The following is a 13,917-nucleotide window of genomic DNA, read 5'->3' on the forward strand; positions in this document are numbered from 1 at the left end:
TCACACAAACACACTGAAGAGTGGGAACTCTGATTGGTCGGGCTGAAGGAGGTCAACCAGGAAGCAAACGGTTCCAGACAGGCCCTCAAACAGACTATAAACACTGGTGACTGAGCAGGAGCCCACCTTGAACTCTTCCGTAAACAGGAACTCTGCAAACCTGTGGGGAGAAAAGAGGAGACTTGGGTCAGGGCAGAGCGGAAGAGGAAGAGGCGAAGCTTGATGGGTCCACTACCTTCAACCTCTGTCCACGCAGTGTTATTCAATGTGTTTCTATGGGCTCATTGGGCTTAATAAGCAGACTGATAAGAATATCGCCTGTCTTCCCACCTTTGGGACAACGACTCCCATTGTTAGGGTGGAGACAAAACCATTTCGTCATTATATACAGTATCTTTGGTGAGGGTGGGGCAGGACAGGGGGTTGCATCTCAATAGTCAAAAGTTGCTTCCTCTTCTCATGTCCTATCGCCACATATGCGCTGATGTGAAAGAGCATGTCAGGTGAAAGCACAACGCTGCAAGGAATCCACTACGTTGCTTTAACCCAGCCTGTGTTTTCAGATCAGTGCAGACCAAGGAGAGGAAGCCACTTGAAGCTATGGACTTTGATCAAGGGTGAGATAAACGAAGAAAGGAGATATTAGAAGCTGGAGGGGTGCTCTCATCTTATCTAAGAACATAGACAGGGCTCTAACTCCCCTAGCCCCACAATGAAATAGGGTGCAGGCCAGGCTGCCAGCTTAGTGGAGTCTGCCACTAGCACAGTCATTGTAGTCAGCTCAGCTATCCCCATTGAGACCGTGTCTGTGCCTCGACCTAGGTTGGGCAATACTAAACATGGCGGTGTTCGCCTTAGCAATCTCACTAGAATAAAGACCTCCTCCATTCCTACCATTATTGAAAGAGATCGTGATACCTCACATCTCAAAATAGGGCTACTTAATGTTAGATCCCTCACTTCAAAGGCAGTTATAGTCAATGAACTAATCACGGATCATAATCTTGATGTGATTGGCCTGACTGAAACATGGCTTAAGCCTGATGAATTTACTGTGTTAAATGAGGCCTCACCTCCTGGTTACACTAGTGACCATATCCCCCGTGCATCCCTCAAAGGAGGAGGTGTTGCTAACATTTACGATAGCAAATTTCAATTTACAAAAACAAAACAATGACGTTTTCGTCTATTGAGCTTCTAGTCATGAAATCTATGCAGCCTACTCAATCACTTTTTATAGCTACTGTTTACAGGCCTCCTGGGCCATATACAGTGTTCCTCACTGAGTTCCCTGAATTCCTATCGGACCCTGTAGTCATGGCAGATAATATTCACATTTTTGGTGACTTTAATATTCACATGGAAAAGTCCACAGACCCACTCCAAAAGGCTTTCGGAGCCATCATCGACTCAGTGGGTTTTGTCCAACATGTCTCTGGACCTACTCACTGCCACAGTCATACTCTGGACCTAGTTTTGTCCCGTGGAATAAATGTTGTGGATCTTAATGTTTTTCCTCATAATCCTGGACTATCGGACCACTATTTTATTACGTTTGCAATCGCAACAAATAATCTTCTCAGACCCCAACCAAGGAACATCAAAGTCGTGCTATAAATTCTCAGACAACCCAAAGATTCGATGCCCTTCCAGACTCCCTCCGCCTACCCAAGGACATCAGAGGACAAAAATCAGTTAACCAGCTAACCGAGGAACTCAATTTAACCTTGCGCAATACCCTAGATGCAGTTGCACCCCTAAAAACTAAAAACATTTGTCATAAGAAACTAGCTCCCTGGTATACATAAAATACACGAGCTCTTAAGCAAGCTTCCAGAAAATTGGAACGGAAATGGCGCCACACCAAACTGGAAGTCTTCCGACTAGCTTGGGAAGACAGTACCGTGCAGTATCAAAGAGCCCTTACTGCTGCTCGATCATCCTATTTTTCCAACTTCATTGAGGAAAATAAGAACAATCCGAAATTTATTTTTGATACTGTCGCAAAGCTAACTAAAAAGCAGTATTCCCCAAGAGAGAATGGCTTTCACTTCAGCAGTGATAAATTCATGAACTTCTTTGAGGAAAAGATCATGATCATTAGAAAGCAAATTACAGACTCCTCTTTAAATCTGCGTATTCCTCCAAAGCTCCGTTGTCCTGAGTCTGCACAACTCTGCCAGGACCTAGGATCAAGGGAGACACTAAAGTGTTTTAGTACTATATCTCTTGACACAATGATGAAAATAATCATGGCCTCTAAACCTTCAAGCTGCATACTGGACCCTATTCCAACTAAACTACTGAAAGAGCTGCTTACTGTGCTTGGCCCTCCTATGTTGAACATAATAAACGGCTCTCTATCCACCGGATGTGTACCAAACTCACTAAAAGTGGCAGTAATAAAGCCTATCTTGAAAAAGCCAAATCTTAACCCAGAAAATATAAAAAACTATCGGCCTATATCGAATCTTCCATTCCTCTTGCACAGCAACTCACTGCCTTCCTGAAGACAAACAATGTATACGAAACGCTTCAGTCTGGTTTAAGACCCAAACATAGCACTGAGACTGCACTTGTGAAGGTCGTAAATTACCTTTTAATGGCATCAGACCGAGGCTCTGCATCTGTCCTCGTGCTCCTAGATCTTAGTGCAGCTTTTGATACTATCGATCACCACATTCTTTTGGAGAGATTGGAAACCCAAATTGGTCTACACGGACAAGTTCTGGCCTGGTTTAGATCTTATATGTCGGAAAGATATCAGTTTGTCTCTGTGAATGGTTTGTCCTCTGACAAATCAACTGTAAATTTCGGTGTTCCTCAAGGTTCCATTTTAGGACCACTATTGTTTTCACTATATATTTTACCTCTTGGGGATGTCATTCGAAAACATAATGTTAAATTTCCCTGCTATGCGGATGACACACAGCTGTACATTTCAATTAAACATGGTGAAGCCCCAAAATTGCCCTCGCCAGAAGCCTGTGTTTCAGCCATAAGGAAGTGGATGGCTACAAACTTTCTACTTTTAAACTCGGACAAAACAGAGATGCTTGTCCTAGGTCCCAAGAAACAAAGAGATCTTCTGTTGAATCTGACAATTAATCTCGATGGTTGTACAGTCGTCTCAAATAAAACTGTGAAGGACCTCGGCGTTACTCTGGACCCTGATCTCTCTTTTGAAGAACATATCAAGACTGTTTCAAGGACAGCTTTTTTCCATCTCTGTAACATTGCAAAAATCAGAAACTTTCTGTCCAAAAATGATGCAGAAAAATTTATCCATGCTTTTGTTACTTATAGGTTGGACTACTGCAATGCTCTACTTTCCGGCTACCCGGATAAAGCACTAAATAAACTTCAGTTAGTGCTAAATGCGGCTGCTAAAATCCTGACTAGAACCAAAAAATTTGATCATATTACTCCAGTGCTAGCCTCACTACACTGGCTTCCTGTTAAGGCAAGGGCTGATTTCAAGGTTTTACTGCTAACCTACAAAGCATTACATGGGCTTGCTCCTACCTATCTTTACGATTTGGTCCTGCCGTACATACCTACACGTATGCTACAGTCACAAGACGCAGGCCTCCTAATTGTCCCTAGAATTTCTAAGCAAACAGCTGGAGGCAGGGCTTTCTCCTATAGAGCTCCATTTTTATGGAATGGTCTGCCTACCCATGTGAGAGACGCAGACTCGGTCTCAACCTTTAAGTCTTTACTGAAGACTCATCTCTTCAGTATGTCCTATGATTGAGTGTAGTCTGGCCCAGGAGTGTGAAGGTGAATGGAAAGGCTCTGGAGCAACGAACCGCCCTTCCTGTCTCTGCCTGGCCGGTTCCCCTCTCTCCACTGGGATTCTCTGCCTCTAACCCTATTACAGGGGCTGAGTCACTGGCTTATTGGTGTTCTTACATGCCGTTCCTAGGAGGGGTGCGTCACTTGAGTGGGTTGAGTCACTGACGTGGTCTTCCTGTCGGGGTTGGCGCCCCCCCTTGGGTTGTGCCGTGGCGGAGATCTTTGTGGGCTATACTCGGCCTTGTCTCAGGATAGTAAGTTGGTGGTTGAAGTAATCCCTCTAGTGGTGTGGGGGCTGTGCTTTGGCAAAGCGGGTGGGGTTATATCCTGCCTGTTTGGCCCTGTCCGGGGGTATCATCGAATGGGGCCACAGTGTCTCCTGACCCCCCCTGTCTCAGCCTCCAGTATTTATGCTGCAGTAGTTTATGTGTCGCGGGGCTAGGGTCAGTCTGTTATATCTGGAGTATTTCTCCTGTCTTATCCGGTGTCCTGTGTGAATTTAAGTATGCTCTCTCTAATTCTCTCTTTATTTCTTTCTCTCTCTCGGAGGACCTGAGCCCTAGGACCATGCCTCAGGACTACCTGGCATGATGACTCCTTGCTGTCCCCAGTCCACCTGGCCGTGCTGCTGCTCCAGTTTCAACTGTTCTGCCTGCGGCTATGGAACCCTGACCTGTTCACCGGACGTGCTACCTGTCCCAGACCTGCTGTTTTCAACTCTCTAGAGACAGCAGGAGCGGTAGAGATACTCTCAATGATCGGCTATGAAAAGCTAACTGGCATTTACTCTTGAGGTGCTGACCTGTTGCGCTCTCGACAACTACTGTGATTATTATTATTTGACCATGCCGGTCATTTATGAACATTTGAACATCTTGGCCATGTTCTGTTATAATCTCCACCGGCACAGCCAGAAGAGGACTGGCCACCCCTCATAGCCTGGTTCCTCTCTAGGTTTCTTCCTAGGTTTTGGCCTTTCTAGGGAGTTTTTCCTAGTCACCGTGCTTCTACACCTGCATTGCTTGCTGTTTGTGGTTTTAGGCTGGGTTTCTGTACAGCACTTTGAGATATCAGCTGATGTAAGAAGGGCTATATAAATACATTTGATTTGATTTGATTTGAAGAGTACGGCAGACAGAGAAAGAGAGAGAGGGAAACAGAGAACAGCAGTGATTTGTCCAACTGAGCCTCCATGCCTCTGAGCACGGTAGATGTATTTGAAGTTCCCTGTGAGGCGATACAGTAACTTGAAGACGTCGGCGCTGCCTGCCACCCCATGGCAGATCCCTGGACCTTTCTTCAGCAGGCCCTTCTGCCACACCTGCTCCCCACTGCGGATGCATGTGTCCAGGTACTGGGGCTTCCTATTGATCAGATAGGCTTTGGCAAAGAGGTAGGCTACACCTGGGAAGAGGCATGAGCATCAATTACATTGGAAACCTGGGAAACCACTTACCTCTTATCGTATCTATATTATCTAAATCAGTACATCAATCAATTAGCCTGTTTGGGATAGGGGGCAGTATTTTCATGTTCGGATGAAAAGCGTGCCCAGAGTAAACTGCCTGCTACTCAGGCCCAGAAGCTAAGATATGCATATTATTAGTAGATTTGGATAGAAAACACTCTGGAGTTTCTAAAACTGTTTGATTGATGTCTGTGAGTATAACAGAACTCATATGGCAGGCGAAAACCTGAGAAAAATCCAACCAGGAAGTGGGAAATCTGAGGTTTGTAGTTTTTCAAGTTATTGCCTATCCAATTTACAGTGTCTATGGGGTCATTTTGCACGTCCTAAGGCTTCCACTAGATGTCAACAGTCTTTAGAACGTTGTTTCAGGCTTCTACTTTGAAAGGGGAGAGAATAAGAGCTGTTTGAATCAAGGGTCTGGCAGAATGCCATGAGCTAAGTCTCGTGCGCAGCCGTGAGCGCGAGCTGCGTTCCCTTTCCTTTCTAAAGACAAAGGAATTGTCTGGTTGGAATATTATTGAAGATTTATGATAAAAACATCCTAAAGATTGATTCTATACATCGTTTGACATGTTTCTATGAACTGTAATGGAACTTTTTTGACTTTTTGTCTGAACTTAGTGCTCGCGCATTGTGCATTTGGATTAGTGAACTGAATGCACTAACAAAAAGGAGGTATTTGGACATAAATATGGACTTTATTGAAACAAAAATAACATTTATTGTGGAACTGGGATTCCTGGGAGTGCATTCCGATGAAGATCATCAAAGGTAAGTGAATATTTATAATACTATTTCTGACTTTTGTTGACTCCACAACATGGAGGGTATCTGAATGGCTTGTTTTGGTGGCTGAGCGCTGTACTCAGATTATTGCAAGGTGTGCTTTCGCCGTAAAGCTTTTTGAAATCTGACACAGCGGTTGCATTAAGGAGAAGTTTATCTTTAATTCTATGCATAACACTTGTATCTTTCATCAACGTTTATGATGAGTATTTCTGTATATTGATGTGGCTCTTTGCAAAATCACCGGCTGTTTTGTAGGCAAAACATTATTGAACATAACGCGCCAATGTAAACTGAGATTTTTGGATATAAATATGAACTTTATCGAACAAAACATACATGTATTGCGTAACATGAAGTCCTATGAGTGCTATCTGATGAAGATCATCAAAGGTTAGTGATTAATTTTATCTCTATTTCTGCTTTTTGTGACTCCTCTCTTTGGCTGGAAAATGGCTGTATGTTTTTTTGTGACTAGGCGCTGACCTAACATAATCACAAGGTATGCTTTCACCGTAAAGCCTTTTTGAAATCGGACACTGTGGTTGGATTAACTAGAAGTTAAGCTTTAATTTGGTGTATTGCACTTGTGCATGTATGAAAGTTAAATATTTCAAATTATTTCTTTTTTATTTCGCGCTCTGCCATTTCACCGGATATTGTCGAGGCGGAACCCCTAGCCATAACAGGTTTTAACCTGTTAGGGATAGGGGGCAGTATTTTCACGGCCGGATAAAAAACGTACCCGATTTAATCTGGTTACTACTCCTGCCCAGAAACTAGAATATGCATATAATTAGTAGATTTGGATAAAAAACACTCTAAAGTTTCAAAAAAACTGTTTGAATGGTGTCTGTGAGTATAACAGAACTCATATGGCAGGCCAAAACCTGAGAAGATTCTATACAGGAAGTGCCCTGTCTGACAATTTGTTCTCCTACTAGGGCATCTCTATCAAAAATACAGCATCTCTGCTGTAACGTGACATTTTCTAAGGCTTCCATTGGCTCTAGGAAAGCGCCAGAAAGTGTAATGATAGCTCTCCAGTCTCTGGGCGAAAAACAGCAGGGGTTTTTGTGAGTGGTCCTTCTGAGAACAATGACACTGGAGCGCGCGTGCACAAGACGACTCCATGTTTTACTTTCAGTGTTTGAACGAATACAACGTCGCCCGGTCGGAATATTATCGCTATTTTACGAGAAATCGCATAAAAATGTATTTTAAACAGCATTTGACATGCTTCGAAGTACGGTAATGGGATATTTAGACATTTTTTGTCACGAAATGCGCCGGCGCGTCACCCTTCGGATTGTGACTTGAATGCACAAACAAAACGGAGCTATTTGGATATAACTATGGATTATTTCGAACCAAAACAACATTTGTTGTTGAAGTAGAAGTCCTGGGAGTGCATTCTGACGAAGAACAGCAAAGGTAATCCAATTTTTCTTATAGTAAATCTGAGTTTGGTGAGTGCCAAACTTGGTGGGTGTCAAATTAGCTAGCCGTGATGGCCGGGCTATCTACTCAGAATATTGCAAAATGTGCTTTCACTGAAAAGCTATTTTAAAATCTGACACCGCGATTGCATAAAGGAGTTCTGTATCTATAATTCTTAAAATAATTGTTATGTTTTTTGTGAATGTTTATCGTGAGTAATTTAGTAAATTCACCGGAAGTTTGCGGTGGGTATGCTAGTTCTGAACAACACATGCTAATGTAAAAAGCTGGTTTTTGATATAAATATGAACTTGATTGAACAAAACATGCATGTATTGTATAACATAATGTCCTAGGAGTGTCATCTGATGAAGATCATCAAAGGTTAGTGCTGCATTTAGCTGTAGTTTTGGTTTTTGTGACATATATGCTTGCTTTGAAAATGGCTGTGTGATTATTTTTGGGAGGGTACTCTCCTGACATAATCTAATGTTTTGCTTTCGTTGTAAAGCCTTTTTGAAATCGGACAATGTGGTTAGATAAAGGAGAGTCCTGTCTTTAAAATGGTGTAAAATAGTCATATGTTTGAGAAATTGAAGTTTTTGCATTTTTGAGGTATTTGTAAATCGCGCCACTCTATACCATTGGATATTGGTGAGGCGTCTGTCCCTAACAGGTTTTAAGAGCCAGATTGAAAGTGTACCTGGGGCTTCATGGCACCAGTGCACCAGCTCATTCTCCCCTCTGTCATGGCTCCGAGCTCGGCCAGCCAGTTACAGTTCTGCTCCTTGTTCATGAGGAAGTCCACACTCTGCCAGACCAGATCCCTGTCACCTCCACTCAGTACCTCCTGGTAACACAGCAGCATCTGCAGCACCGACGACAGGCCATGGGCCGCACCTGGGGAGAGAAACACAGGTGCACACACACACACACACACAAGCAGCACATACCAACATAAAGCACGATTCAATAGCCAGCATCCATTCAAAAAGACAGCCTCTCTGATTCCATGTGACTCTTGCAGTCAAATGCTGGACACATGAAACACGTGTGTTCTATTAAGGTGGTAGGTCCAGGTCTGGGTACTGTGTTCTGTTGAGGCGGTGGGTCTGGGTGCTGTGTTCTGTTGAGGCAGTGGTTCTGGGAACTGTGTTCTGTTGAGGCGGTGGGTCTGGATACTGTGTACTGTTGAGGCAGTGGTTCTGGGTACTGTGTTCTGTTGAGGCGGTGGGTCTAGGTCTGGGTACTGTGTTCTGTTGAGGCGGTGGGTCTAGGTCTGGGTACTGTGTTCTGTTGAGGCGGTGGGTCTGGGTGCCTTGCTCTGTTGAGGCGGTGGGTCTGGGTACTGTGTTCTGTTGAGGCAGTGGTTCTGGGTACTGTGTTCCGTTGAGGCGGTGGGACTGGGTACTGTGTTCTGTTGAGGTGGTGGGTCTGGGTACTGTGTTCCGTTGAGGCGGTGGGTCTGGGTACTGTGTTCTGTTGACAGTGGTTCTGGGTACTGTGTTCTGTTCACAGTGGGTCTGGGTGCTGTGCTCTGTTGAGGCGGTGGGTCTGGGTACTGTGTTCTGTTGAGGCGGTGGGTCTGGGTACTGTGTTCTGTTGAGGCGGTGGGTCTGGGTACTGTGTTCTGTTGAGGCAGTGGGTCTGGGTCTGGGTGCTGTGCTCTGTTGAGGTGGTGGGTCTGGGTGCTGTGCTCTGTTGAGGCAGTGGCTCTAGGTCTGGGTACTGTGTTCTGTTAAGGCGGTGGGTCTGGGTACTGTGTTCTGTTGAGGCGGTGGTACTGGGTACTGTGTTCTGTTGAGGCGGTGGGTCTGGGTACTGTGTTCTGTTGAGGCGGTGGGTCTGGGTACTGTGTTCTGTTGAGGCGGTGGGTCTGGGTGCTGTGCTCTGTTGAGGCAGTGGGTCTGGGTACTGTGTTCTGTTGATGCGGTGGGTCTGGGTACTGTGTTCTGTTAAGGCGGTGGGTCTGGGTACTGTGTTCTGTTAAGGCGGTGGGTCTGGGTACTGTGTTCTGTTAAGGCAGTGGGTCTGGGTGCTGTGCTCTGTTGAGGCAGTGGGTCTGGGTGCTGTGTTCTGTTAAGGCAGTGGGTCTGGGTGCTGTGCTCTGTTGAGGCAGTGGGTCTGGGTGCTGTGCTCTGTTGAGGCGGTGGGTCTGGGTGCTGTGCTCTGTTGAGGCGGTGGGTCTGGGTACTGTGTTCTGTTGAGGCGGTGGGTCTGGGTACTGTGTTCTGTTGAGGCGGTGGGTCTGGGTACTGTGTTCCATTGAGGCGGTGGGTCTGGGTACTGTGTTCTGTTAAGGCGGTGGGTCTGGGTCTGGGTATTGTGGCTGCTACTGGGCTTTCACCTATCTAGTCCTTTCAGATAAGAGCGAAGGCGTCACACAAATGACAAAGAGGTCATTTAAGGCCCTCATGACAATATAAACTCATTAGCATCCCGCCTCCTGCCACTCAACCATGTAGGCCTACTTACCCAAATACTCAGTCCCATAGTAGGAGTACATGAGAGGAAAGGGTTTTCTCTTCCGCGTGGCATACTGTTTACCAGACTCTATGATAGCCTGGCAAATGGCCTGGATCTGATCCTTGCTAAGAATCTGTGAAATTAGATTTGAGAAGTGTTATTTCATTAAAGTAATGTTTGAGATCAGGGAATATGGAGCCAAGAGAGCCAGTAGAGATACATTATTTTATCAGGTCATATTTCTCCTGTTCAGTAGGCCTAATCATTCTTTGATTTTAGTAATTGGTAGTTTCCCTGTTCCCTCAGGCTCTCACCTCTATCCCCAGTTTCTGTTTCTGCACCAGGGCAGCGCACAGGTACACTGCCCGCCCCACGAACAGCTCGTCAGAGCCGCACTCCAAGAAATTGATGGGTGAGCATATCTTCCACAGGTTCCGAAATTTGGTAAGCGGCTTGACAAAGTCCGCCAAGCCCAGGGCTTTATACACCATCGCGGCGACGGCATAGATGCCCGCCCCGCCGAGGAGAAAGGAGGCCTGCATGTTTGTGTCCTTCTCCCCATCCACGTACCCCACAGACACGTCAATGATCTGCTTTGAGGTTTTGAGAGAAGTATCCCTGTGGTCGGAAAACAAAGCACATTCGGAGACATGGTACAGCATGTATGCCACCCCAGCGGGACCGTCGTATAGCCCACCATCGCAGTCGGTAGATCCGAGTGGCACCTTGTTTAGAATCTTCTCTATAAAGGCATTGACCGTGGGTACCACCGATTCCACGCCTTGACCTACGAGAAACGCACCTTTGTAGTTGGCGAAACGGTTGGCAAAGCAACAGGTGTTTTCCATCACCAATGGAAAGAAGCAATGCACTGGCCAATAGCCAACCACTGACTGTTAAACGCCTTGGATAAAATGTCTAGTAGCCTAATATTGGTGATGATCGGGCGTCTTCATGGAACCCGGAAATGTCTTATTCTACCAACCATAAACTACCTAAGATTTATGGGACTTGTATTCTCAACACCGCATTCTCTATCCCCCTCAATCAGTGCCGATGTGTTATTATTATTCCAACATCACATGTGCCTAGTGTTTGAAGACAATTATTTTTGTTAATCAATCGATTAAAGCAAATTATTCCAACCACTTTTGATCAGAAAAATCACAGACCAGCAATCAGTCAAAGTCTTATCTCATAGCCATACATGCCTTCCAAGTACAGACGTGTTACCAGTAGATGGTAGTATATGCACAAGTTTACACACGGTTTGTTTATCATGCAATGAACGGTCAAATGTAAAGTATACTTTTTTTTCATTTAGTTTAAAACCAAACAAAGTTGGACATAGTTAGTAGGCCTATAGACCAAAAAGGACTATGGGAACATTCTATTCCCCTCTGATCACTGAATGCAATGCGAGTAGACAGGACTCAGCTATATATGATGCACGATGTCCATAAACAGAAGGTAGTCACGTTTTTTTGCGTTGCAGATCAAAGCAAGAGTGCCTTAGCTGGCCGGAGCCCCCCGTTGAGAAATATTTTTCAAACGGGAGAGGATGAGGGCGGAATGCACAGATGTTCTCGCGGTTCCGGCTAGACCGTCGGACCAGTTGCTGTCCGTGGTGCTAAAACTCATTGCGGCACAATGAGCGGCACAATGAGCGGCACAAAGACAACATTATATCAATAATGGTAATATAGTTCAGAGAGTTCACAACGTTCAGGAAAGTGCTTTTAATAGATTATTTATTATTCAAATGATATGTCTTATGATTACTTTTATTCCTATTGTTTCCTGCTGCGGTTCTAACCCTATGGGAGGTGGTAATTGTTTCCTGCTGGTTCTAACCCTATGGAAGGAGGTAATTGTTTCCTGCTGGTTCTAACCCTATTGGAGGTGGTAATTGTTTACTGCTGGTTCTAACCCTATGGGAGGTGGTAATTGTTTCCTGCTGGTTCTAACCCTATGGGAGGTGGTAATTGTTTCCTGCTGGTTCTAACACTATGGGAGGTAGTAATTGTTTCCTGCTGGTTCTAACCCTATGGGAGGTGGTAATTGTTTCCTGCTGGTTCTAACCCTATGGGAGGTGGTAATTGTTTCCTGCTGGTTCTAACCCTATGGGAGGTGGTAATTGTTTCCTGCTGGTTCTAACCCTATGGGAGGTGGTAATTGTTTCCTGCTGGTTCTAACCCTATGGGAGGTGGTAATTGTTTCCTGCTGGTTCTAACCCTATGGGAGGTAGTAATTGTTTCCTGCTGGTTCTAACCCTATGGGAGGTGGTAATTGTTTCCTGCTGGTTCTAACCCTATGGGAGGTGGTAATTGTTTCCTGCTGGTTCTAACCCTATGGGAGGTGGTAATTGTTTCCTGCTGGTTCTAACCCTATGGGAGGTGGTAATTGTTTCCTGCTGGTTCTAACCCTATGGGAGGTGTAATTGTTTCCTGCTGGTTCTAACCCTATGGGAGGTGGTAATTGTTTCCTGCTGGTTCTAACCCTATGGGAGGTGGTAATTGTTTCCTGCTGGTTCTAACCCTATGGGAGGTGGTAATTGTTTCCTGCTGGTTCTAACCCTATGGGAGGTGGTAATTGTTTCCTGCTGGTTCTAACCCTATGGGAGGTGGTAATTGTTTCCTGCTGGTTCTAACCCTATGGGAGGAGGTAATTGTTTCCTGCTGCGGTTCTAACCCTATGGGAGTTAGTAATTGTTTCCTGCTGGTTCTAAGCCTATGGGAGGTGGTAATTGTTTCCTGCTGCGGTTCTAACCCTATGGGAGGTAGTAATTGTTTCCTGCTGGTTCTAACCCTATGGGAGGTGGTAATTGTTTACTGCTGGTTCTAACACTATGGGAGGTGGTAATTGTTTCCTGCTGGTTCTAACACTATGGGAGGTGGTAATTGTTTCCTGCTGCGGTTCTAACCCTATGGGAGGTGGTAATTGTTTCCTGCTGGTTCTAACCCTATTGGAGGTGGTAATTGTTTCCTGCTGGTTCTAACCCTATGGGAGGTGGTAATTGTTTCCTGCTGGTTCTAACCCTATGGGAGGTGGTAATTGTTTCCTGCTGGTTCTAACCCTATGGGAGGTGGGAATTGTTTCCTGCTGGTTCTAACCCTATGGGAGGTAGTAATTGTTTCCTGCTGGTTCTAACACTATGGGAGGTGGTAATTGTTTCCTGCTGGTTCTAACCCTATGGGAGGTGGTAATTGTTCCCTGCTGGTTCTAACCCTATGGGAGGTAGTAATGGTTTCCTGCTGGTTCTAACCCTATGGGAGGTGGTAATTGTTTCCTGCTGGTTCTAACCCTATGGGAGGTGGTAATTGTTTCCTGCTGGTTCTAACCCTATGGGAGGTGGTAATTGTTTCCTGCTGCGGTTCTAACCCTATGGGAGGTGGTAATTGTTTCCTGCTGGTTCTAACACTATGGGAGGTGGTAATTGTTCCCTGCTGGTTCTAACACTATGGGAGGTGGTAATTGTTCCCTGCTGGTTCTAACCCTATGGGAGGTGGTAATTGTTTCCTGCTGGTTCTAACACTATGGGAGGTGGTAATTGTTTCCTGCTGCGGTTCTAACCCTATGGCAGGTGGTAATTGTTTCCTGCTGGTTCTAAACCTATGGGAGGTGGTAATTGTTTCCTGCTGGTTCTAACACTATGGGAGGTGGTAATTGTTTCCTGCTGGTTCTAACCCTATGGGAGGTGGTAATTGTTTCCTTCTGGTTCTAACCCTATGGGAGGTAGTAATTGTTTCCTGCTGGTTCTAACCCTATGGGAGGTGGTAATTGTTTCCTGCTGGTTCTAACCCTATGGGAGGTGGTAATTGTTTCCTGCTGGTTCTAACCCTATGGGAGGTAGTAATTGTTTCCTGCTGGTTCTAACCCTATGGGAGGTGGTAATTGTTTCCTGCTGGTTCTAACACTATGAGAGGTGGTAATTGTTTCCTGCTGGTTCTAACACT

The 13,917-nt window shown here is 45.3% G+C and overlaps 1 protein-coding gene across 1 annotated transcript; it reads right to left on the reverse strand.

Annotated features, from left to right (window-relative positions):
* Positions 1-10,809, reverse strand: LOC106586670 (lanC-like protein 3). The gene is given in 6 exon segments (XM_014174187.1): positions 1-160; positions 4,995-5,202; positions 8,199-8,237; positions 8,240-8,395; positions 9,971-10,094; positions 10,276-10,809. Coding segments are annotated over 6 exon segments (1,221 nt in total).
* Between the last annotated feature and the right edge of the window lie 3,108 nt (positions 10,810-13,917).

The sequence above is a fragment of the Salmo salar genome, chromosome 25, assembly GCF_965601325.2.
Source record: "Salmo salar chromosome 25, fSalSal1, whole genome shotgun sequence".
Taxonomy (NCBI): domain Eukaryota; kingdom Metazoa; phylum Chordata; class Actinopteri; order Salmoniformes; family Salmonidae; genus Salmo; species Salmo salar.